The sequence below is a fragment of the Pezoporus flaviventris genome, unplaced genomic scaffold, assembly GCF_033815535.1.
Source record: "Pezoporus flaviventris isolate CSIRO_AGI_PZ_B2104156 unplaced genomic scaffold, CSIRO_AGI_Pfla_v1 ptg000015l, whole genome shotgun sequence".
Lineage (NCBI taxonomy): Eukaryota > Metazoa > Chordata > Aves > Psittaciformes > Psittacidae > Pezoporus > Pezoporus flaviventris.
The window spans coordinates 17,922,354-17,949,498 of NW_026892563.1; the positions used below are offsets into that span (position 1 = coordinate 17,922,354).

Consider the following 27,145-nt stretch of genomic DNA (forward strand, 5'->3'; position numbering starts at 1 on the left):
GAATCTTTTGGCAAATCAAAATACTCTGCCAATACAAATTTTGGCCTCAGTGGGAAAACAGATACCTAGGAAATATCATCTGTGATGAAAACAAGAATTTACAAAGGCCACCAATCAATGTAATTGGAAAGCACTCCTCACCAAGATGTGCGTGACATTCACTTGCCAGCTAGCTGCGGTATCAGGCATGCAGGCAACATAAAGAAGAAGATGATCTACAAAGACCAACTATGTTTTCTACTGCACATGTATCCACAGTTGTATCATTCAAATATCTGCAGTAAATAAAGGGTTAATGGCCTAGAAAAAAGATCTCTTGCTAGAAAACTTGCAGGCAATCTTGCTGACACTTCTAGAAATTTACTTAAAATACTCAGTATGTGATCAATCACTTAAGTCTTTTGAAAATCTGGGTTATCTGTCACAGACAGCAATGGCAAAAAATCCATTTACCAAAAAGTGGCACTTCCGATGTCTTGGGATTCTCAAAGTATATCATTGCACTTCTTAGTTGGGTGCTATGGATGGAGAAATCTGGGGGAGGGATGGGTGGACAATTAAGAAATGCAAGTTAAGTGTCACAGAATTTTCATTGTATTTTGATGAATATCAACCTGCATCAAGAATATTTTTTTCCTTAATAATTTCCTTAATAATGGTCTCTCTCAGTGCCACAATTCAATCTGTAGAAATTTTCTGGGCTTATCTGTAGCCCTAACAAACTGTGATTGTCAGGAGGACTAAGTCAAGTCTGGTGTTCCTCTAGCTTAAGTATGACTGCTCAGCACTGAGACTGATTATTTGCATGTGGCTGTTTATCAGCTACCTGCAGTTTAAAGTTTGCTGCAATTATACTTTTAATGGAGCCTTGAGAAAGAATCTGAAAAAAAATAAAAACGAACCAAAACCAGAACAAAAAGTGGTTTAGTTCCATCTTAAAGGTTTTGCAAAAACAATCCTAGTAACAAAATCCATTCCAAAAGCAGAAGTCATGGGAAAGTCACAGCATGTGACCCAATATGCAAAATCATTACCAGATGCTGGTTTCCCTTCAACAGCAATCCCATGACAGGAAAATTCTGCTCCATCATATTGAGCCCAAAAGCTGGTATTATGTGTATACCACAGTACTGACACTGGCAAGTGCTTCTAGTTTCAAAAACATTGGGTTTGATTGACTTGCTTGTGATTTTTACCATCAATACTGTATCTCATCCCACTGAATAATTTCAGTGAAGAGAAGCACACTCAGGGCTTCTTCCATACCAGAGAATAAAGATTAGCTTCTATTGTTAGACATATTTTGAACAAGGAAAAAGAAAACCACTTCAAGGGTCTTACTCTTTAGAAAGGCTTTGGAAATTTAAAAGATGACATTTAAACAAAGTTCCTTTGTGCACTGTAATAAACTGCTCTTAAAAGGCATCCTGTAAGAAAGGCTGTCATAGTATTTTTATAGTATTTCTGGATACATCTGAAACAGATCAGAATGAGATTGCCTCAGGTATTTAGAAACTTAAGTTTCCAGTGTAAGTATTAGAATGAGTATTTCCATCTACAGTTCTAGTTTTGGTTCTTCTGGCAACACTGAAAACAATCACAGTATCACAGTATGTTAGAGATTGGAAGGGACCTCGAAAGATCATCTAGTCCAATCCCCCTGCCGGAGCAGGAACACCTAGATAATGTTACACAGGAATGAGTCCAGGCGGGTTTTGAATGTCTCCAGGGAAGGAGACTCCACAACCTCCCTGGGCAGCCTGTTCCAGTGTTCTGTCACCCTCACCGAGAAGAAGTTTCTTCTCAAGTTTAAGTGGAACCTCTTGTGTTCCAGTTTGTACCCATTACCCCTTGTCCTATCATTGTTTGCCACTGAGTAGAGCCTGGCTCCATCCTCGTGACACTCCCCCTTTATATATTTACAGACACTGATAAGGTCACCCCTCAGTCTCCTCTTCTCCAAACTATAGAGACCCAGCTCCCTCAGTCTTTCCTCATAAGGGAGATGTTCCACTCCCCTAATCATCTTCGTTGCCCTGCGCTGGACTCTCTCCAGCAGCTCCCTGTCCTTCTTGAACTGAGGGGCCCAGAACTGGACACAATACTCCAGATGCGGTCTCACAGGGCAGAGTAGAGGGGAAGGAGGACCGCTCTCGACCTACTAACCCCCCCCCTTCTAATACACCCCAGGATGCCATTGGCCTTCTTGGCCACAAGGGCACAGTGTTGGCTCATGGTCATCCTGTCGTCCACTAGGACCCCCAGGTCCCTCTCCCCTACACTGCTCTCTAACAGGTCGTTCCCCAACCTATACTGGAACCTGGGGTTGTTCCTGCCCAGATGCAGGACTCTACACTTTCCCTTGTTATATTTCATCAAGTTACTCCCTGCGCAACTCTCCAGCCTGTCCAGGTCTCGCTGGATGGCAGCACAGCCTTCTGGCGTGTCAGCCACTCCTCCCAGCTTAGTGTCATCAGCAAACTTGCTGATAGTACACTCAATTCCCTCATCTAAATCATTGATGAATATATTAAATAATACCGGTCCCAGTACTGACCCTTGAGGCACTCCACTAGTTACAGGCTTCCAACTAGACTCAGCCCCATAGACTACAACTCTCTGGCTTCTCTCCTTCAGCCAGTTCGCAGTCCACCTCACTACCTGATCATCCAGTCCACACTTCCTCATTTTAGCCGTGAGGATGCTGGGGGAGACTGTGTCAAATGCTTTGCTGAAGTCAAGGTAGACCACATCCACCGCTCTGCCATCATCCATCCACCGTGTTATTTCCTCATAAAAGGCTAAGAGATTGGTCAAACATGATTTCCCCCTGGTGAAGCCATGCTGACTGCCCCTCATAACCTTCTTATCCTTGATATGCCTTAAGATGGTACCAAGGATAAGGTGTTCCATCACTTTCCCAGGGATGGAGGTGAGGCTGACCAGTCTATAGTTACCCGGGTCCTCCTTCTTGCCCTTTTTGAAGACTGGAGTGACATTTGCTTTCCTCCAGTCCTCAGGCACCTCTCCCGTTTCCCAAGACTTGGTATCGATACAACATTTTCTGTAGCCCACCTTATAATCAAACTTCAAGCACATATATATATATATTCATTACCACTCATTTGGTTCTACATCTTGAAGAAAAATGTTGGTTGCCTGCAAACTATGAATTCTGTCAAATTCAGGAACACTCATTGTAGAGTCCTTTGCCATCATTTGAAATCTGACAGTGAAATTCCTTACATTAAATAGCTTTCATCTAGAGAGTAAAAACTCCAGGAGGCAAATAACGTCTTGTGTCACAGAAAGCAGCCATCAAAATTACAGTCCACAGCTGGCCACTGAAGTATTGGATGAAACATTTTCCCTAGAAGAGCAGGGAAAAAACAAATCCAAACCCACAATTTCAGTACATGTGCTTAGAATAGCTTCACTTTTGCAAATGCCCCAATTGAAAGCATATCCCCAGACTCTACAGAAGTAGATCACAAATATGAAAAGTAGGCTGAAACTGAAGGTGTCCAGGAGAAAAAAAAAAATCCAGTAAGGCCAGCTACAGCATACATCACTAAGAGGTACAGTTGCATCAACAAGTTGCAAACTCAGATCATGCTGAAGAGACCACACAAATACAGACAACTTCATACCATCTTTCCTTTAAGTATCCCACAAGAATCCATGGACAGAAGCTGTTTACCAAAGACCACAATGACTGGAATGCTCATGTTCAGAATTCTTGTTTTAAGCCCCGATTCAGAAAATGAATTAGCACTTTTTTGCCTAAATCATGCAACACTCTCAACATAAGCCCCAGTTAAATTTATATATGATATTCTTCACATTGGGTTTTTTAGGAAGGAAAAATAACTGAAGGCTTATGGGAAACTTCCCAAATATCCACAGTGTAGCATCAACGTCACTATGTCAAAAATACACAGAACCAAGAAACGGATAATGAAGTAAATGTGCAAAATGTATTACGTTCTTCAATGAACACAGGGACATACAATTTATAAAATTAGATCACATCTTCAAAATTAAAAACCCGACATATATAAATACCAACAGTTTGTTACAATAAACAATAGCCCACATGAAGCTCAAAACTGGTTTACTCTAAATCAATTTCTTCATACAAAACAAGCTACTTTTAAAAATTACTTCAGAAGAAAGTGGTATGAAAACTGAAACATTACTGCAGCAGATCTTACATTTTTTCCAAAGGAAAGTCTGCTGGCAAAATGAGACTAAGCTGGAAAAGCTCCTCACCTTAGAAAAAGGCATTTTCTAAACTCAGCTTTGGTCCTTCTAATTACAGAAGGAAGTTTCCTCCTTTTAAAAAAAGGATTCACACTTCTAAATACAGTTCAATTAGATGCATAAAACAGAAAAAAAAAAAAAAAAAACAAGACCTCTTAACATGCTTTTGTCATTTTAGTTTCTGCTTATTTTTCATCCTAAATGCAGTGAAAATCTGTTTGACCCAACCTCTATTTACAAAGAACTTTTACCATAAAGGAAAATTTCAGAGTGAAATGAAGTGAACCTCCTACCTGCCTTTTCCCATAGGGTGAGTATGGAGAGGGGAAAAGAGCACCCTGACACAGTGACACAGATATGTGAACATGCCAGTGGGCACAAGGAATTCTACAAGTAGGCTCAGAGCAGCTACCTCACTGAGGCTACTGTTGAGCTCTTTGCATCTCTTGTTCTGGACCAGCTGAACCAAAAAGCACTGCCCCTGAGGGGGCTGGAAGAGAATGTCAGAAAAGTTCCTAAAATTGTATCAGGCGTCTATTCCCTTCTGCCTGTGTAAACATCATAAGATTCAATACTGGAATTTAAGGCTTCTGTCACAGTACACACTGGCATTTAAAACAAAACTTTAGGATTTTCAGAAATTCTTCTCGTGGAACAGAGTACACTTTTGCTGAGGTTACCAGGTTCAAATATATAAAGTGTGCAGATCTGCTCCTCTTTACGCAGACAGTATTCTTTTTCTCACATGATGAAGACTCAGTCAAAATGCTGTAAGGTATGAGGAATCAACTGTGCTGTAATGGAACTTCAGTTATCTTGCAGCAGAGAGGGCATGTAACTTTCCACTAACAAAGTGCAGATTTGGAAACCTGAAGACAAGGATCCCAAAGTGACACTGTTCTCCTTAAGCTGCTACTGTCACAGTTAAAAGTTTTTACATGTTTATTATGCTGCCAGTCCCATTATGGCTTTTATTGTCTTAGATGTTATACTGTTTCCTTTTCTAACATTTCTTCTGATACTTTGCTTCCTGAAGTATTGTCATCATTAGAGTAATTTCCTGAGTCTCGACTTCTCTGTTTAGAAGATTTGTAATCTTTGAGAACAATTTGATTTACTTCTTCTGTGATGATAGTCTCAATTATAGAACAATTTTCTATTGGTTCTTCTGCAGTTAACAAATAAGGACTGCTAAAAAGCTGTCCTCCAAAACCCTGCAAAAAAAGAAGCAGAAAAAAAAGAGATGAACATTCATGCGTAATACCTAAATAATGATTCTGCTTAACACCGCAGCTGTACAAATCTGGTTTATCATGTTCAGCAGCATCATGAGGTTTTCTACGGAACTAGATGATCTTAAGGTCCTTTCCAACCCTAACTATTCTATGATCCTATAATACCATTTGTTTCCTTAAGTTCACAAACTCAAAGTTAGGGCGAAGTTTAGTTGCATTCGTAAAATCGAACACTAAAGAATGACTACCATTAATCTTCCACTATGCCTGTAGCTGTCAATCATCTATATAATTGTGGTACTTTATTGACTATAGACTTATGAGGCCACAGAAGACCTAAAGAAAAACCCTAATTTAGACAATTTTCAAAGATCATATGGTAGCATGGGAATGAGGTGTATGCTTGTAAAGTCTACAAATCATCAGTTATAAAGCAAAGTTTGAAACAAAGAAGAGGAAGTAAGCTGCTGCAAGCCTTATAAAGCTCTCAACAGTGCACTCCTGCCTATCCTATGTGCTTTAAATCTATTCTTTGAAGTGGTCATTTATATCGAACCCATCACAAAAGTTTCCAAATATGCACTGCAGTTATTATGTTTACCAGTAACGCATTAATTATGTTACCATTCTACTAAACAAACCAGCTAAAATGCTGCCTTACAAATAACTTAAATTCAGATTTGCCCTTGTAAACTACAAGACTGGTTTTAAATTACCACTTTATTCAGAAAGCTTCGTATGCTGCCTATCCTAGGAGCTTCAGTGAGATGATGGCATGATGACCTATGTAGGAAGGTAATACAGTGCTCAACATCAGTGTTTGGAGACTCACAGAGAAAAACACAGTGAAAAGCATTTCAAAATACACCAATACTTACATGTTGCCCTGTCCATTTCAGAACAGGATCCCTACCAAGTACTACCTGTGCCAAGCTCAGCTGGGAATTGGACAACACCTGCCTTTTTAGAGACCAGGCAGGCTGGTAGGTCAGGACACTGTAGAAATATTTGCTGCCTGCTACACTAAAATTTCCTCTAAAGACTGGGCTTGCATTTTCACCTCCTCTGAGCATTAAAGGCTGGCAAAAAAGCTACAGCATGCTCTTCCAGGTAACACAACTGGAAAGCATTTCTGGTCTCAGCAGGGCAAAAGCATAGTATCACACTGGGTAGACATGCACACACTCCGGCATGAGTGTATCTCTTTTGCACAGATAGAAATAAAACCATAGAACTTAAAATATTTGCTAATCACAGAATTCTAGAAATCAACAGTACCCATTTTTTCCATATCTGCACTCTCTTAAAACTTCTATAATTAATCTTGGCATACCCTAAGACCACAGGATAACAGCTAAACACTTCTGAATAATATTTTGCATGCATTTTTCTAAAAATACATCTGCTTAACGAATAAGAAAAATACATCTCATCTTACCTCTATATTCAAAGGAGGTTGGCATGATGGAAAGAACACATATCTGATTTTACTGTAGGCTTGATACAGGGCAAAACCAAAAGGCACAGCCACAAGGAAGACAGCAATCAGGGCAATTACAAACGTTGCTAAAATGACCAGAGGCAAAATTTTATCTAAAAAAAAGTTAGTAAAACACGTTCAGCCTAGGTATTCTTGAACTACAAACATTACAGAACACATTATTTCCAAATCAGCTACAGTACACTTCGCATTTCCACAGTATTATAACCAGCCATGATGATCATTACACAAATGATGCCATTCCAATATCTGAAAGTTATTAAAAAAACAGCACAAAATACTCATTCTTTGTAAGAACACAGGCATTTCCAAACAGGATCATCCAGTTATTCCCAGTTATATTTCACTACTCGACAGCAGGACAAAAAGGCTGCACATAGCTACCATGAAGCACTTGCTGCATGTGTATCTATTGTGCTATTGCGTGCATGCAGGGTTTAACTCCAAGGCACAAGGACTTGGGGGTATTGGTAAATGAAAAATTGGACCTGACCTGGCAATGTGTGCTTGCAGCCCTGAAAGACACCTGTGTCCTGGGCTGAATGAAAACAAGTGATGGGGAGGCGATTCTCACCATCTATTCCACTCTGTGAGACCCCACCTGGAATACTGCATCCATCTCTGGGGACCCCAGCATAGGACAGACACAGACCTGTTAAAGCAGGTCCAAAGGAGGGCCACAGAATTGGTCAGAGGGTTGTAACACCTCTCCTAGCAAGAAAGGCCAAGAGAGTTGGGGTTATTCAGCCTTGAGAAGAGAAAGCTGCAGGAAAGCCTTATTGTGGCCTTTCAACATTTAAAAGGGGCTTATAAGAAAGATGGAGAGAGACGTTTTATGAGGGGCTGTAGTGATGGGACAAAGGGCAATGGTTTTAAACTGAAGGAGAGTAGGTTTAGATTGGACATAAGCAAGAAATTCTTTATGAAGAGGGTGGTGAGGTACTGGAACAGGCTGCCCAGAGAAGTTGTGGCTGCCCCATCCCTGGAATGTTCAAGGCCGGGCTGGATGGGGCGCCTCAAGCAGCCTAGTCTAGTAGAAGGTGCCCCTGCCCCTGGCAGGGGTTGGAACTAGATGAGCTTTAAGGTCCGTTCCAACCCAAACCAGTCTGTGAGTCTATAGTCCTGCATTCCTGTTTTAACCCAGGAAATATGGAAAACCTTGTAATAAGCTAGGCTCAATTCCAGGACTTAAAGGTGAGACGTTATGGTAGAAGGAGTTTACATGACAGAATCCAGCTTTTGATAGCAAAATATTGTAGTCAAAGAAATCTTTTATCTGTACATTCATGAGCTATTCAGTGCTTAAGTTGCAAGAGTTTTGCAAGCTTCCTCCTCCTTTCCACCCTTCTGCTTTACAACATATTCTCTGGCACTATCTCTTTAACAAACAAACTGAAGAGAGTTTGAACATACTTAAACCAATACATACCAGGAAACACTTTACAAATAAACAAGCTGAGAAAATCAGGTCTTTTTATCTCTATTTCCAGTTAGTACAAATGATCAAAGAATTAAAGATTTCCTCACTGGGATACAAGAATGTACAAGAAGTACAGGGCTGTCTCTCAATACTGAGTCTTGGGATGTACCGCTTGACCTTAAATAGCCTCATTATTGTAATATGATATAGATAGATATCTATATAGAAGGACAGAGGGAAAACTAGTGGCCGACTAGTAAAATACATAAATTATCTTATGAAGGTAAAAAAGTAACTTCTATTTCTTCTTAGGCTTGATAAAGACAAAGCAGTGAGGACTACAATATAAATGAATCCTAAAAGCTTAAGATATGAGAAAGTAGCATTACTATTATTACATTTTCTCAGCTTTAAGGCAGTTTGGGTATTTAGTAATGTTTCCAGCATTACAGCTGCTAATACAAGATAACTGGCCAAATTAAATTCAACAGATAACTGCCTCTTACATTCTGAGTATAATCCATCTACAAATGTATTCTTGTTTTGCAAAAGGCAAGTTTTCAGTTATAACAAGCCTGATGATTTGTCTCTTCACACTTTAGCACAGGAGTTTTTTTGAATACAATTAATTCACAGCAGAATTAAGACCAAAAAAAAGTACTCCTTAAAACAGCATTTAGTGATTGCTTGCATCCTCCTAAAATATCTTGAAAGCACTGGAAATTAAAGCCTGTCTATTAATAAGGCATTGTACATTGTAATTCATAATCATTACAGTTATTAACCTGAGATAATTTCTAAACTGAGTTGTGTTCTAGAATAACCAAAATGTAATTGTGATCAGGTCAGAACAGCAGCAGTTTAGCTGTAGGAGAGAACACAGAGCAGCAAAGTAACAAGACTGACATTTTTCATCTCTGCCCAACTAGGTGCCAACTCTGTGAGGCCATCAATTCATGCTGCAAATGTTTTTTAACTAGTGAGACTTGCAAAAGCCTATAAAGGGTTAACAATTTTCCTTCCAGAGGTGTAACAATTCCCACACTCTTCCTACCTCCAGGTGTTTTGATGCATTCCTCTTTGCTGAAATGACTGCTTTTGTTATAAGCTTCTGAAAATGCCTGTACTTTTACACAGTACAAAGTCGAGGGTCTTAGATCAGAGATTGACCCTATTGTCTGTTTTATCTCTTTCACTTTGATTTCCTCCTGAAAAGGAAAAAAAAATGAAAGAATAACACGCAAGAGTCACCCAAATAGATTAGAATTTTGGCCTCTGCTGAAGAAGTAATTCTGTATGGTCAGACACTGCTCTGTGCTTGGCTTAAATAAAAGAAACCACACAACTCTCTCCTAAGCAAACACATTCAGGAAACACTTATTGGCAAAAACCAACTGCTTTCACCATACTGAAATTTTACAGTTCAAAGTGGTGTAAAGCAACTTTTGCAAAGCAAAACCTTTTCCTGTTGCAGTTTGTTTTCTTCTTCCATGCATTTACACATACACATTTACCGATTACTGTAAAATATTTTACTGTAAGTAGCATTTAAAGAATATGGAAAGATCCATTAAAACATGAGTTAAAAGCATGCAAGCCTTCATTGTTTTATGATACATATGTATCATATAGCTAAACTACAAATACACAAAGAAGAATTTGAGAGCCTGGAAGCTACATTTAATTCAGACAGCGCACAGAGTCATATGGTAACAAAGACAGTGCACAAGAACCCTACAACTTCCATACTAAAGTGAGCTATTGAGCAGTTTGTACAAAACTCAGTGCAATTCTGCAAATCATTACACTTTAGCCACATCAATGGAAGAAGATTAAAATCTCAATTACTTTGTGATAAAAGTCATCTTGACCAGATTTTTAAAAGAATCTTTCAGCAAAGCAAAATAAATCAATTGCATGACTGATAAACCATATACGTGCCTCTTTTGAAAATAAGCTTCTTAAGGAGAGCTCAAACTCCGTATTTAAGTCATAACAAATTTTATCTACTGTTTTAAGTACTGAACTAGTTCATACCTCATTATTTGATGAATTCATCCAATATAGAACCCGGTAAGACAAGTCATAATGGTCCCTCATGACTTCACTCTCAGATCCTCCTGGAGGAGAAATCTGGATATGGAGCAAAGCATTACTGATGTCCAGCTTTACACCAGGAGGGCCAATTTCATCTTAAGATGTTTTAAGAAAAAAAAATAAGACTGAAATAATAATAATAAAAATAATAAATGCATAACATACTGTAAATTAAATGTGTCCATTTTTAAGAACGTGTATTTCAAAGTCTAACTTGACTAATAGCTTTATTCAGAATCTCAAGTCCTGAGAAATATTTCAGTTATTTTCTCTTTCCACATTCATATATTGCTTCTGCAAGTTTCAGTGACATGAAATACACAGGCCATAGGATCAATTCTGTGCCTGCCAAAGTGAAACAGCTCATCAGGATATGGACCCTCTTTTTCATATATACCCTCTTTCACAGTTATAGTTGAAAAGTGAGAAGCATGACAGTTTTCTCTTGATGCATTACTTACCTAGGGTCTGTTATGTTACTGAAGAATAATCTAATTACTAAGACTTTGGAGATAAACATTTCTTGACATTTATGACTGACTTGAAGTCAAATCTTTTAGTAAGGTCACATTTCTCACAAAAATCAGAAAGTACAACAACGATAAAAATTACTGTAATTTCATTCTGGAAAGTGTATCTTTGACTTAGAAGTCACTATCTTTTAAGACTGCTTTTCCATGAAGCTCTTCAGGGTTGTATGTGAATGTAACATTGCATCAGCACAAAATTCAGGGTGCACTGTGCAGTGGTAGAGAGAAGGAGGAGATGAGAGATGATGCACAAGAAAATAAAGGCAGTAGATTCTGAAACTATTTGACTTTGGCATCACTTTTCTGAGATAAAGATGTGCTCCCTGTGAATGGAAAAAGTCAGACTAGGGATATTTCTAGTACAAACACACACAGTGATTAATGTCGTACACAGTGAGATTATAAAATGCCACATAAAGGCAGTTTTATGGTTCAGTTTTGTAAAGGAAATGATATTCTAAATACAGTGAAATACTGGCTGTGCTGAATGGAGAAGACAATGGAAAAAACTCCTGTTTAACTCGATGAGGTCAGGATTCACAACAGTTTCTGTAGAGGAACTGTGTATTCAGTTTCACTAATCTAGCAAGTTTCTTTTTGCAAAGAACAGCATTAAGTACAAGTTTGTGGAGAAATGTAAATTTAAGAAAACACGTTGCTTACTTGCTATCAGAGGATCTACTTTTACTTCATTAGACAAACATGATCTATTATATTCATTTATGGCCTGCACACGGAGGTAATAAGATCCATAAGTAGTAGTGATGATAGACGAAAAGTTGCATTGTTTATCAGTGATGTTTTCACACCCGTGTACATTGAGCCACTTCACTGAGTAATCATCATGAAGTTTCTTCAGATACCCACTGCAAGAGATATTTTAATAGTTTTTGACATGAGGCCTTTGAACTCAGGGTAAAAGGGGGGGGGGGGAGGAAGAGCATGCTGACTTGTGTTAGTTACTTAGGGGGGTTTTAATTTTGGAAGAATGGGCCTCTTAGAAATTTCTCATATTTGGAATATCATTTTTTCATTTATAACTGAAACAATGAAGTTAACTGGATCAGGAAACATGAATTAGTGCTTTACCAAGCCTCAATAGAAGGATTATGTATCAGTTTTATAAATTTTTAAAATCCAAGTAAGTTTTCATATAGTTCCATTACATTGAATATTTTTCTGTCATGACAAAGGAATTCTGAAAGAATGATAGAGGTTTCTCTCTGCTTCATTTAGGTGCTGACCACAATATTTGTGCGACAACTGGATAGTAAGATACAGTTTTATGTATGTGATGGTTTTTTTTCCATGCTGGGATCTGACCAGAAGTAATCAAACATGTTGACAATTGAAACCTTGAATACCTGCATTTTTACCCACTTCTACTCATCTAATTTCTAATGAAGCAATGGAAACATCTTTTACAACTTAATATGTATTTAGTAGCCCATTCCATCTGGTATTTACACTCTTAAAGAAGCCTAGTACCCTGAAATTCTAGAATATGATGTTACATGCAATCCTTTCAAAAGCCACACTGTCCAGATGAGGTACCCCAATGTAACAATGAAGAGCTACTTTTTGTAAGTATTTCACTTTAACTTCTAGTAACTATTTGCAAAATACAATGGATGGCATTTAGTACGACAAAGCCTCTTTAAACAGAGATATGGAAAATCTTTAACTCACATGAGATACTGTACGTTGTAGCTCACATGTTGTTTATACTGATTAGTCCAATGTAGATGAAATTCCATATTCAAAGCAAGAATCCTCAGATTTGTTGCACAGAGTAGGTCATTCACTGCTCAAAATAAAAAGGAAACATACAATTACTGGAAAGTTTTATATTATGTACAACAATTTCTCACTGAATGGGTATTTCTCATGTAAATGGTCCAATACTTAAAAAAAGTCTGTTTTCATTCATTATAAAGATGGCAAACCAAAGTCAGTGATATAATATACAGCATATTAAGCCCTTAGTAAAAACAAAAATTACTTAATTCAGAAAAATTAAGAAACTTGAGATTAGTAGAAACAACCTGGTTCAGCAATAACTTGATGAGAAAAACATGTAAAATACACATGTATAAACATGAAGTAATGTTGATGTACCATCCATTCAATCTAAAGTTTGACTTTTGACATTCTGACAGTAATTTTTTTCCTGAAACAAACATTTAGAAATACTTAAACTCCCAGCTGAAGCACACACAAAAGAATTTAGACCTGCAAAACAAGCAACTGGTAGCAAACTGCCACTAAGCCATTCTTCAAAATCGGTAATAATAAATTCACCAAGGCCTACATAAAAAACAATATTACTTTAAGGTTAGCACAACTTCATATGCATTCACTTACTGCCAAGTATACAAAAAGCTTTTGTTTTGCCTACATACACATCCCTTTCCTCCTGATTCAGTCACAAATCCAAATATTCAATTTTCCAAAATACAGCAAGTAGCTTTTGCAATACAAATTAATGGATAGAATCTGCCTCAGAGCAAAATCTTTTTTGTACTACTAAGGCTAATATTGATAGGTGACATATTTTATATTGATTTAAAATAGAAAATTTACATCACTGTCAAGACTGCTGTTATACCAAAATGAATAAGAATGTAGTACTTCTGCCTATTTCTATTGCTTTAGAACAATTTACTTTGCAACAGTTTAAGTAATCATTTTAAGATAAGATGATTTTACTCTGTACCTTTACGGGTTGTTTTTATACAATGAATGGGACTGAATAAACCTTCCTGCAGTTCCAAAGGAAGAGTTGCTTGAACTTTCAAACAATAGGTAGTGTCTGGTGCAAGATCATCAATTGTGTCAGTAGGAAAAATACTTTGACTTCTGAACTGTAAGAAACAATTGCAAACAGCGTTTGAAGAGAACTGTTCTTCCTTATGAGCAGTACTTTTTTTATCCCTTCTCCAGGTTTCAGCCCATTTATATATTATGCCTTGAAAGTGCTAAAATAGGGAATTGAGGACAATATGCAAGCTGAATAAATGCTAAAGGGAAGTCCCAACTTAGCCACGTGACTGAAAGGAAGGAATACATCATGCTCCTTTAAACACATGAAAGTGTGGAGGGATTGTGGCACCGCTCTACATAATGCATTACTCACCACACAGATTCAGGCATACAGTCAGAAGAGAAATAGTACACTTCCATCTTTCAATTAATTGAGCAAAAACTTCCCCTTCCCTCTCTCGCTACCTCTCTGCTTTCAGTTTACCTGACTTTCCAGTGACTAACCTTTGTACACAGCTTGTACTTAAATTAAAGCTTCCTCCCCACACACTTTGATGTGTAATTATAACTAGGTCTTCAAAAGGAACATAGATACTCTTTAGTTCCTGCCCTAATCTAGCTGGCACCCATTCCCCTAAAAGAATAAGGGAAAAGAAAGACTGCTTCTACTTTGGTCTTTACAGAATAACTGGAGTTGCTGTATGAGATGCACATTACGGCTTGGAAACTAGTTCACAAATTCAAGACTGCAAAAGAATCCCTAAAAAACCCCAACCTACAGTGTAGAAACAGAGACCTTAGTTAATGACACAGAACAGTATACTGACAGCTTTAGTCAAGCTGTATGGTCTCGGTAAGATCAAGTTAGCCTCTTACTTCTCTCCTATATCTTTGCCTTACTGTAAATGCTTCTTCCCACTGCCTTGAACTCTTTCCCTCCCTGTTCCTGCTGGCTGAGGGTGGCTCCTGATCCAACACATCTGAGATAGTTTCAGCTTCTTCCTCATGCATTGGAAATCGGGTTCATAGAAATAGAGACTCTTCTTACAAAATATCTAAGGCAATCCTCCAGTAAAAACAAAACCAAAAAAGCAAATACCCTCTCCCAATTTTTAGGCTGCATAACAGTTATACACAGTTACCTAATTAAACCACTCTATTTTAGAGCATGAAACAATTAAAGTGCATCCCTGACAGTTATGTTAAGTTTAAAAAGTTATAATAAAATAAGTGATCATACCTCTGAATTTGATGAATTTTCCCAGAGAACTACTTTATATTTAAAATCTAGAGGGGTTATCCACATTTTTCGGACCTGATTTTCTTCTGGAGGAGAAACCTTAATTTTTATAACTCCATTCATGGACTGCAACACTATTCCTGGGGGTCCGATCTGAGCTGCAAATATTAAAAGAAAAAAGTCAAGCATAATTACTTGAAAAAAATAAAAAAAAGTAATTTACATTCATAAACCCATACTAATTGCCTATAGTATCTTATTTTTAACTATTCTAAGACAGCAACAAGATCACAGTAACTGCCTATAGGATCTTAGTTTTCATGAATCTCAGTCAGTACCTAATAGAAATCTATTCTAACAACCATGCACTGCTACCTGGTTCTAAAAGCAATGGAGTCAAAATGCAGTGTTACTTATTAAATGGTTTTTAGAAAATCAGCATAAGTTTTTCTCAAACATGCAAGGCAAGAAACCTAGCTCAAAGAAATCAATCCAATGTTGAGGGAAGGCTTCAGCAGCATACTATACTGTGACTACTGAAAAGTCACAAGGTTAGAAGAAAACTTCCAGAAAAGCCCAATGTCAAAAAGGATTTTTCTGAATTCTAGAAAAATACAGACTGACAGAAAATTGTCAGGAAAAAACATCACTTACAATGTTTTCCCCTTTCTGGAAGGAGAGAATCATAACACTCCATGACCTGCAAACACCTTAAATTATGTTAAGATTGAGAAAACCACCAGCTCCTGTTGTAATGAGCAATGGAACCCATACAGATTTTTTCCACATTAATGTCCTGAAGAACATTTAATGTTACAGTATATACGGAGCTCATACCTATAAAATATGGAATCATTTCAAAAGTGCTAGACCATGGAGACACTTCTTCCCTTCTTTCAGCCCTTATACGCACATGATACGTATCATAGTATTCAGTTATTGCTGAGGAAAAGTCACATTCTGTGCAAGTAACATTTTGACACCCAGGCAACCCCTTCCACTCTGTTCCATTTGTCTCAGTATTTTCAAACCTGTAAGAAAGAAAACACACCCCAAAATGAAACTAAGATGCAATTTAAGTCTTGAGATTCTTTTTCCTATTCTTCTTAATGCTAGTAAATGTCACACCGTTTAAAGCTGTTTTATCACCAACACCAATGCAATCAATCTTATCTACTTAGTTACCCTGGAATTCATATTGCAATTTTAATTAATTGAATCTACTAATGTATTAAGTTAACCTTATTGCCAAAAGTTAACTGTCACTCTGAAAAGTCTGACACCAGCTTGCTTTATTTACCACATAAACACATGGTACCAGAAAACAACAAAGAATGGTCAAAATCCAATTATATCCTTAGTACACAATCCTAGGCTGCCAAGGATTTTATAATTTGTCAGAAGAAATTTAAAAGTCTTGATGGCAAGATGTGCTTAAAAGAGCATAAAAGCAGCAAAAATACATCCAAATTCTGACATCAGCAAAGAATGTAGATTCGAAGGAAAAAAAAGAAAGGAGAAAAAGGGAGTTCAGCACTAAGTGTTGGAATAAGTAGCTTTATAGAAGCTATTTTTCTTGTGGGTTAACAAACATACACACCTTATTTAAGAAAGAGACATTTCATACAGAGATTAAATACAGCCTGACCAGAAAAGAGGCACAGACTTGAAATAGTAATTGTTTATCCTCAATGCCTATTTTATCTTTTAGACAAAATAAAACTGTTTTCAAAGCAGCTCTTTCATCTACACATTGAAGATGAGGAAGTGTTTGGTGTTGGCTTTTTCTTTATAAATAAACCTAAAATTATACACTAGGCAATCCTAAAATAAAGAACGTTGTGTGTTTGTTAGTTTCTTGTCAGAAAAATATAAATATTAAAAAAGTACCAAATGTGTAAAACCAAGGAAACATTTAAGAATATGGTTTCACATCTGGTGATTAAAATTTGCAGACAAGAAATCTAGATTCATAAACAGTGACAAATTACCCAAAAACTACACTGAAAATTCTCTCAAAATCTGTGTGTGTGGCCACAATGTACCTTAATTTAAAAGCAAAACAAACACACACAATGTCATGCCCCCCACCCCCAAGAAAACCAAAAAACTAAACCAAATCCAAATCACCAGAGAATAAATAAATCTAAATACTGCATTTCTTAGTGCACAGGTTAATCTTCTCAAAGAACCACTTGATTGTTAAGCATTACTACTAGGGGTGTCCTGCATTTATAACACGTCACAATTGGTGAACAGTCTAATTTTCAATATGAATTAGAGAAATGAAGGACAATGCTTGGATTCCACTTCAAGACTTGGTCTTCCCAGCCTCTACTTTCTGGATTTCAAACCATCTCCAGGAGTTTTATGTGACAGTATTGAGAAGTATAGTAATTAATTAATATGCTGTTCTACACAAATATGTGTCAGACATTGCTGGCTTAGAATAAAATTACTATTTACCACCTGTATTCTGCTGAAAATGTCACATTGGTATCATTCCCAGTGTAGTTCCAACTTAGAGTGAAATTTGTATTTACAACATAGACCTGAACATCCTCCGGACTCCTCAGATTAGTTTGGCCTACAAGAAAGTAACATAAAGGTATATAAAGATTGTGATAAATACTTTGTACGTGACTCCCAAGAATAACTTCTGTTAAAAAAGTAGTTTTACAGTGAGATAACAAAAAACGTAAGAGTTAAGAAAACACCACACTACTCAAATGACACTTCAATATATAGCTCGGGAGGTATATACTCAAGATATGTATTATCAGAGGTGCATCAGGTAGCTCCTCTCCTTGTTTGACTACACAGCTCCTTCCTCTGTGCTTAAAATCTTTCTCTCCAAACTCCTTTAAAAAAGGTCTGTACAGTTGTAACATTCAAGGCCTGCGTTCTCTTGATTACAAGCAGTCTGAAATGCCTTTAAGCTCATATTTTATTAGTTAGATCCAACATCTGGATCTCAGCTGCACACTGCTCGGGATTGACCTAACACTGTCATTTCACAGTTGCAAAACAGACTGAACGCAGCAGACTTGTTTTATGTCACGTGTTACTCCCATAAATTAAATGTATTGAGCATAAACCCCTCATGCAATACTTCATCGCATGGCAGATCTTGTATCTTGTTCAGAGTAATCCTGGGTTTTCTTTTACACAAAGAGCAGTGCTTATGGACTTACGGAGGGCAGGTGCTAAGTCTCAAGACACATATAAGAATGTCCATAACATCAAGGGAAGAACCAGCCCATGACAAGAGAAAGCTTAACTGGCAGCTTGCCAACAGGAGGGAAGCATGTATGCTAGAATCATCTGCTGGAGAGCTTGCTCTCTCCTCTATTTTCCACCATTCAAAAATACTTTAAAACCCCCAACTGCCTCATAATTGCCTTATATTCCACTTCCTAAAGAAGACTCTTTTACCATTAACTTTGAGATATGCAGAATCCTAGGTGTCCCGTTCGAGATACAATTCAAGTATCAAAGGCCAAATGAGGCTAACAATGCTGTGGCAGAAGTTTTTACAGAAACTGTTCTTACAGAACAGTTTTCAGTTCTTACAGAAACTGAAGCTTATCCAGCTATTTCTAAGGTACTTTATTTTGAATTACTTCAGAGCAGTATATGGCACTGCTTCAAAGCAGTGAGGCAAGAAAGTTCTAATCAGGGCTGAAAGTCTGGACTGGAAGTTTTCTTTACGAGAAACTAAACCAGGCTGTGGTTTACAGAGCAAAGGTAAACAGTGTGAAGGCACAGGGAATACGTGTGAACTGAAGAAACCTCAGGCAGAAGCCACTAAAATTATACCCAAACCACCAACCAACAATATCCAGATTTACAAAACTTAAGCTTCATCTAAATCCTTCTGCCTGCTACCCTATACCAGGTACTGCTGACAACCCAGGCTATGTACAATCTAGCCAGCAAATACCTCTGTCTTCTAAGAATGCACTTTAATCTTCTAACACATCAGGGGAAAAAATAATAAATTCAACAAAATAATTTTTAAAAAATCAAATCACCATGGACATCTCTGGCTTGACTCTCTATTTTTAACCAGTTATGTGTCACACTATTATTAATCACCTCCCAATGGCTACAACTTCTAAAAACATACGTTAGTGACCATGTTTCTGAAACTGTTTTTTGATTATATTAGGAAGAAATCAGAATAAATAATCCTATTTCTCCTGGGCAACCAAAGTCTGTTTGCACATCTAATGGGTTATCTTGAATTTGATTTTCACACTGGCCCTTCCTTGCAAAAACTGTTTCATATTTTACATGATGACCAAGTTCTCTTTATGAAAAGGAAAGGTATATGGAAAAGTGATCTATAAACTGAAGTCTCCAAGACCTTTTTGAAGTCTTGGAGTTGAAGTGGTATGCACAGACTTTTGTAAATGACTCCTGAAAGCACAAAACGTGAAAGAAAAGTAATTCAATAAAACCCTGTGGATCCCACTACAGGAGTTTCTTCCACAATGCATTAATTTGTTACTCCTCTAAGCTGAAAGCCCAGAGAGAGCCAAACTACATTTGATCATCAGAAAATAAGTAAGCAAGCAACTATTTTTTTCAGATATTTATCTAACAGATGGCTACAGTTCAGCCAAAAAGCTTATGATAACATAGGCAGCTAGTTCAGATTTTTCCAAAAAACCAGCAGTTTTGAATATTTATAGCTCTTCACAGAGGAAATGCTCACTTCATGGGAAAACATTATTTTCACTTTGAGAATGTTTGCATTAAGAATCAAAAAGTCTGGAAGAAAAAAGTTCCACTGGCTTTTAATAATAATAATTATAATAATAATCATAATTTAAAGCACACCCCCCCCCCACAATTCTGCTATTGCCATAGAAAGTATAAGCCTGTCAGAGCCACCAGATTTGTCTGAAAAATATCACCACCTACAGGAATTGAGAGATTGAACGTTATAATCTTGCTTAGCAAGACTAATTGCTTCATGAGCCAGTGGAAGATTATTTAAGTGTCGTGATACAGCATTACCACCTTCAATTTCAGTTGTAAAGAAACATCAACAGATTGACATCATTGACATCTAAAGGGCAGGGTAGTGCTTCTCCCTGTAACTATGTGTATTCATGTATTTGCAGAGACTTAAAAAATATAATTTATACACTCAATCTGTTTATTTATCTTACTTAACAGTATGATGAAAAACCTGTTTCAAACCATCTTTTTGGAATGTGATTCAACCTCTGACATTTGAATAGCCTCCTAGAGCAGACCAAAAGTAAGATCTGGTTTCCTGAATTCTCTAGTAGCACACATACCAGGTTTAAAAACGTGCCACAGCAGTACTAAACTTCTAGAAGTCTTTACAACAAGAGATTCCCAATGTACATTCTTTACCTTGAACAACATAAAACCTCAGAGTAAACCATAAAAACATAGCGTTAGATAACACGTAGCATTAGCTGAGAACAACAATGCACCTACAGAGCTCCAACATAGAAAAAAAAAATGCTACTGTATCTTAAGACTATTATTTTTGTCTGTCTTGTTAGGAAATAAAATATTCACTGCACTCCCAAAGGAGCTCTTCCACGTTTTCAAATCCTTACCTTATACACAGCATAAAGCTTTACAATAAATATTTTTCATTTGAGGTCAAATAGGAAAAAGGAAGCCTGGAAGCAGAAACAAAACGGTTTCAAGACTCATGCTCTAACAAGGTATACTTTCTTGCCAAGCTACACAAAGCATGCTTATGTAAGACATCCAACTAATGTTTAAGTAAGGCCAGCTTTTGTTAAAGCTGGTAAATACCACGGGAAATAATCATATCCTCTCCCTGGATACAAACAGTATTGTAAAAAAACAGGTCTGGATTCTAACATTTGGAAGAAGATACAGTATTCCAGCCCTGCAGTAGGAGTACACACGGAGAACTAAAGGGATTTATTCCAGAACAGCTTTGGTCACAGGCCCAAAAGATGACTGTTGCAAGCCTTGGGTCTGATTGCCTTCTTCTCGGAGAACTTCCTCATGCAATTCTGAACAAAGCTGGGCTCCAACTTGACATTTACCCTTTTTTAATCCTCCTTACAAACTGCTGAAACAAGGTATTAAGAGCTGTTTTCAGTGGCACACAACTACCTTTACTTTAATAAACAGAAACATATTATTCAGAGATATCACCTGTAAAATTAACTTAAAATCCACTACAGGGTTAAAAGTAACTGGTACCAATTACAATTCAGGAAATTCTCAAAATGTTCAGTGTTATGGTCAACAACAATGTACAAGTGTGAGAGCACTTACAGTCAGTGCACAGCAATGGTCAAAAAGGAAGAAAGTTAAAAACTCATACGGAATTATGGGAGTAAAATATAAAGCTTAACGTCATTATATAAATTCATTTTAGACTTATTTCCCAACACTGCATGCAGCTCTAGAGTGCCCACTCTTGTTATAGAACAGAACAAGAGTGAGAAGGGTGACAAGGACAACCCAAGATATGGAACAACTTCGGTCCTAGGAGGAGTAAGAATATGATTCTTCAGCCTGAAAATGAGATGGAAGGGCAGCTGTGATAGATCTACAGACGCCTAGTGAGTGGCATGAAGAACGCAAGCAGCCAAAGATTGTTTGCTGTTGTCTTAGCACTAAGCTGGAAGCATCAAATCAAGCACCACTCTGCTCTAAGCAAACAACTGAACTGTTGCCTTACTGGATACTTAGTCAACCTGTGGAATTCCTTCCCTCAGGACCCTCTGAACGCTCAACCCTTACCAGGCTTATGAACTCAAGAGTGAAATACAAAGTCTCAACACTACAGACTGCCATAACACTATGTTGTGAAGTGTCACTATATACTTGATTTTTCATTCGTACCTAACCACTGCTGTAGATGATCACTGGACTGGACACCCACCCCCCCCACCCCCACCCCCCCCCAGCACTCTTTGTAGACCTATCTCAAGCTTGATGAGATACTTTCCTCCTTGCCCTGGTAAGGAAACCAGATGATTGCTTCAGAAGGGGCTCCCAGTCCTGACTGACAATCAAACTATCTTTACCACAAAATCAAATATCTTATTCAAATACCTATTTATTGAGGTTTCCAGGTCACAATTATGCTCTTTCATCTGTTCATCTCCTGTTGCAGGTAGAAAGAGGGATCTAATCAGAGAGACAGCTGTAATTTTTATACTCCGAGGAATGTCTTTGGTTGAAATTTGTTAAAAGTTAAATGATAATCAATTCCATTTGATTTACATTAGCTATTATGAAGAAGCTCTTCACTATGAGGGTGGTGAGGCACTGGCACACACTGCCCCGAGGAGCTGTGGATATCCCATCCCCGGCCAGGTCGAACAGCGCTTTGAGCAACCTGGTCTAGTGGAAGGTGTCCCTGCCCATGGCAGCAGGGTTGGAATTAGATGAGCTTTAAGATCCCTTCCAACCCAAACCATTCTGTGATTCTATAAATTTTAACACTTAATAATCACCCATTCATATATTTGAAGCACAGAAACTAAGCTGTAAGAAACCTTGTAAGGTCACCTGTACTTCACACTGAAGCAAGCAGGTGGCCAATTCTACATACACAACAGATGTTTGCATAAAGATGCCCTATGGTTTTCACCACCAAATAATCTATTTTTCACAGGTGTCTGACCTGAAATATTTTGCTATCCTTACCACTGGAGATTAGAGAAATCTTTCTGTAAATCAAAAGCAAATAACTCCCAAAACAGATTTCCTAATAGATTCTACTGGAGGTCTGAATCTTTGCAGAACAGATCCAAGTTTCCTTACAGCAAGGACACTTGCTTAGCTGCTGTTCATAGTCCACGAGTTTACATACTGCAAAGCCCAGAGTCAAGCCTACATCTCCCCTAAGCACATTTAGCCCATGTAACTTTGTCAATGGATATTAAAGCGTATTATTCGTTAAGTCAGTCATACTTGAAAACTATGTTAACCATGACTAACAATAAAAACTGAATGGCAGCAACAGTTCTTTTAGTTTTCAAGGCAAATTTTCTAGTTTTCTGAATAACTTTTATTGTTCTCTTTTGCATTCTCTCCAAATGGTTGAACTTGCTTTAAAAAGCATGCTTCAGAAAATTACAATACTCCAGCTGAGATTAATAAACAGAAACATAGTTTATAAAACACATGACACAACATCTTCATTCTAATTAGCACTGCTGTGCCCCAATATTTTGAGTGTTTATACAGTATTGCACTTAAACTCCTACACATAAATTACAAGGCATTGTAACATTGCATCTTCCCCTCTCCCTTGAACTGATATTTAGACCATCCTTTGTCATACTCTCTAAAAGGCCCCAACATGTCCTTTTCCACTACTAGCATACTTTTTCCTAGAGTATTTCTCCAGTTTGTTGGGATACTTCTCAATCCTACGTCTGCTTTTCAAAGCCATTGTGAGCTCCTTCCTCCCATTTAGTTATACCTGGATTTAATAAGCTTACACTGTTCTATCATGCGTATTACTAGCAGAACCCAATTGATACATCCTTCCCTCTTGACAGTGAGCTGTTAAAAAAATTTGATGAGCTGGGAAAAAAATCATACATAAACTATCTTTTCCAATATGCTTAAGATATTAATACACAACATAGATTCAAAAGCAATACTAAACCAAAATACATGCAACTGGAGCTCCTCTATCTGAACAGCCTTTTACTTTAGTATAGCAGAAACTCATTTAGTATGATATTTGCTCTCAGTACTACAGACATGCATAGACAATACACCCAACCATCCTTTTACATAATACTCCTTATTTTCAGTGTTTTGTGTGTTCTTCTCTAATTAGTTTTCTTATATCCCAGTGAACAACCATCCAGGAATGAAGGAGTAAACTCAGTAAAGCTTAATTACCGGAAAAAAATTTGTTATTTAGCTAGAAACCAGATATGCAAAGCAATACCAAAAAATCGTGACATCTTCCTGGCTTATTTTATCAATTTTTAAAAGCCAGAAATTTAAACTGAATTAATGTTTCTTCACTTAAAGCATAACGACACTTTGGTGTTCAGGACAACACTAAGAGATAAGACTTTATGAAAAGAAGAGGTTAAAGAAAAGCTTTTAGCATGATTGCCTATCTTCCTTCCCCTGGCAAATTTTAATGAACTCAAATAAATACAGAACTGTTCTAATAAAGATCACAATTTATAGCGTTTTAAGTAATATTTTTAATAAAAGATGGTTAAAAATAATAACATTATAGAATAGCAAAAAAACATTCAGCATCACAAGAACCAGACAGAAGCATCACTTTCAAAACACTTTCAAACATTCAGCATCACTTAGCCAGACAAAAGTATACTCCTTCAGGAGAAGGCAAAGGGGAAATCCCATCGACTACATAATGGCTCAATGATTATCACACAAAGTTTCCATTGGTTCTGCCTCATACTTAAAGTCAACCTTTCCGCATAGGAAGAAAAGGAAGCCTGTTACATGTGACATTAAAAGAGAAGGGAAAAAAAAAAAAAATCAGAATGCCACAGCCAAACACACACCAGAACAACTAGACTGCTGTTGGTTCTGTGAGCAGACAGGGGCTCTAAAGAACCAGGCAGAACTCTTACTGCAAGAACTTTTCTACAGGCGCAGCAAAGAACTGCTGGTTTTCACAAGGTAGAAGTCAAGAGGTCACTGTAGCAGAGTAGTTACTTCCAATTTTAAACTTAGTATGTGGCATGCTAGTCATTTGATATAACATGTGCGGGTTGATCAAAGTAGCTGCATGTATCACATGCTTCCAGTCTGGGGATGAAATCTGGGGCTGATGCACAAACAATTCACCTACAAACCAAATGGCTGAAAGAAAACAAAGAGAGAAAAGAGGTTCCATTGCTGCTTCTCTGTACGCTATCATGAATGCAAAGTGCAGACCACTGAAAACAGCCTCTCTCTAGTCTTCTTTTGGGTGCACTGAATTAGAATAATACACTCTTCTACAGAAATCAAGAGTTTAGGTGGCATCAGAAGCAGCATGCACACATTAGCCCACAGCTATGATATTTCCATTACTCAAACTAGCTTAACACATATACTCTCTCTTGCATGTCACAATATCCTCTAAGTATGCAGGAAGATAATTTACTTAAGCCCAGCTCATCCAGGCTACACAACACTTCCCCCTTGAGAAAGGTTTTGTTCAATAGTTCTTTCTTCCTGCCTAAGGAAGAAGAGGCACATATTACCATCTTGCGAGGAAAAAAATCCTTGCCCTGAAATTTTACTACTCTGATTTCCTCATTTATACTTCAGGCTCTGCCAGGTTAGACTGAGATGCCTTTCAACCACGGAATCATCAGGGTTGGAAGGGACCTGTGGAAATCATCCAGTTCAACCCTCCTGCCAACGCAGGGGCACCTACAGCAGGTTACATAAGAATGCATCCAGGCGTGTTTTGAGTGTCTCCAGAGAGAGACTCCACAGCCCCCCTGGGCAGCCTGCTCCTGTGCTCTGCCACCCTCAATGGAAAGAAGCTCTTCCTCATGCTGAGATAAAACTTCTTGCGTTTTAGTCTATGGCCACTGCTCCTCACCCTGTCGCTGGGCACCACTGGAAAGAGTCTGGCACCATCCTCCTAGCACCCACCTTTTTGATATTTACATGCATTAATGTGATCCCCTCTCAGTCTTCTCAAGACCAAACAGGCACAGCTCCCACAATCTCTCCTCATAAGAGATGCTCTAGATCCCCGACCATCCCTGCGGACCCCCACTGGACCCAAAGCAAAAGCAAATCAATAAAACTCAAAACCTGTTTGTCCCCCACTCAAGCTACAGCCGCTACGGCTCACAGATAGCAAGTTAAGCCTGAAGAGACGGAGCCAGATGAAGGCAGACGAGACGCAGACAGCTACTGAACTCTGGAATTGAACCCCAGGCCCTCGACACAAACCTAGCCCCACTTACCGAGGCAGACAGGCACACTACCCAGACCCCAAAGCCTGCAGGCCTTTGCACCCCCCCGCAACGGGCTCCGGGACCACGTTCCCTCTCCCAGCGCAGCAGAACCGCCCGCAGCGGCACGTCTTCGCGAATGGGTGCCGGTGACACCCCACCCTCTGAGAACGGGTAGGACAACAACCCCAGATGCCATCCGGGTGCCATGCCCGCTCACCGGGACCCACCTGCCCAGCACAGAGGCAGCGCGACCACGAACCAGGACAGAAACGCCGCCATGACCCACACCCATCTACTCCTCAGCGCTAAGGGTGCCCGCACCCGTTACCGGAAGCCTGGGGCGGCTGCGCATGCGCGGGAAGGGGTGGAGGCCGGGCAGGCGCGGCAGCAGCAGGTTCCGTGGGGTGAGGAGCGGCCGATGTCGGGGCATTGGTGCGCCTTCAGGCTTTTACTGTCCGGTGGCGGCAATGGGACACGCTTGAGGAGAGGAAGGGAGGCTGGGTGCTCCGCGGGCGCGGAGAGCTGCGGCAGTTGCGCATGTTCCCAGGTTCTGCCGCCTACCCGGAATCACAGAATCAGCTTGGTTGGAAAAGAACTTCAAGATGAAGTCCAACCGTTACCGCAGCACTGCCAAGTCCATCACTAAACCATGCCAGTGAGGGCCTCATCTGCACGGTTTGTGAACGTTTACAGGGACGGTGATTCCACCACTTCCCTGCACAGACTGTTCCAATGCCCGAGCACCCTCTCTGTGAAGAATTTTTTCCTAATATCCAGTCTAAACCTACCCTGGTGCAGCTTGGGGCCATTACCTTTTTTTTGCCTTACTAGTTGTTACTTGGGAGAACAGACCAACACCCACCTCACTACAACCTCCTCTCAGGTAGCTGTAGGGAGCGATAAGGTCCCCTCTGAGCCTTCTCTTCTCCAGACTAAGCCCCCGCAAGTTCCCACAGTTGCTCTTCATCACACTTGTGCTCCAGAATCTTCACTAGCTCTCTGGACCCGCTCCAGCACTTCACTGCTATGAGGCTGGTGCAGCTCGCCCAGCATGGGGACCTGTTCCTTGCGGCCGGTTGAAGCCGGAGCATCAGCGGAGAGGCCGATCACCTGGTCTGTGGGCAGCGCGGGCAGTGCCGAGCTGCCCCGTGCC

General features: G+C 38.9%; 1 protein-coding gene across 3 annotated transcripts; it reads right to left on the reverse strand.

The window, feature by feature from the left end:
* Nucleotides 1–3,955: 3,955 nt before the first annotated feature.
* Nucleotides 3,956–26,301, reverse strand: IFNAR1 (interferon alpha and beta receptor subunit 1). Of its 3 annotated transcripts, none has more exons than XM_061453624.1 (11): nt 26,220–26,301; nt 17,516–17,636; nt 15,887–16,080; nt 15,050–15,207; nt 13,763–13,910; nt 12,736–12,850; nt 11,710–11,912; nt 10,457–10,611; nt 9,474–9,627; nt 6,937–7,064; nt 3,956–5,477 (listed from the first exon to the last, which is right to left on the reverse strand). In XM_061453624.1, the coding sequence occupies exons 1-11, from the start codon at nt 26,269–26,271 to the stop codon at nt 5,250–5,252; spliced, it is 1,656 nt and encodes a 551-aa protein (XP_061309608.1). In that variant the 5' UTR covers nt 26,272–26,301; the 3' UTR covers nt 3,956–5,249. The 3 variants fall into 3 exon arrangements, with proteins under 3 accessions (XP_061309608.1, XP_061309607.1, XP_061309609.1); XM_061453623.1 differs by having other exon boundaries at nt 6,937–7,091; XM_061453625.1 differs by lacking the exon at nt 6,937–7,064 and having other exon boundaries at nt 5,315–5,477.
* Nucleotides 26,302–27,145: the final 844 nt, after the last annotated feature.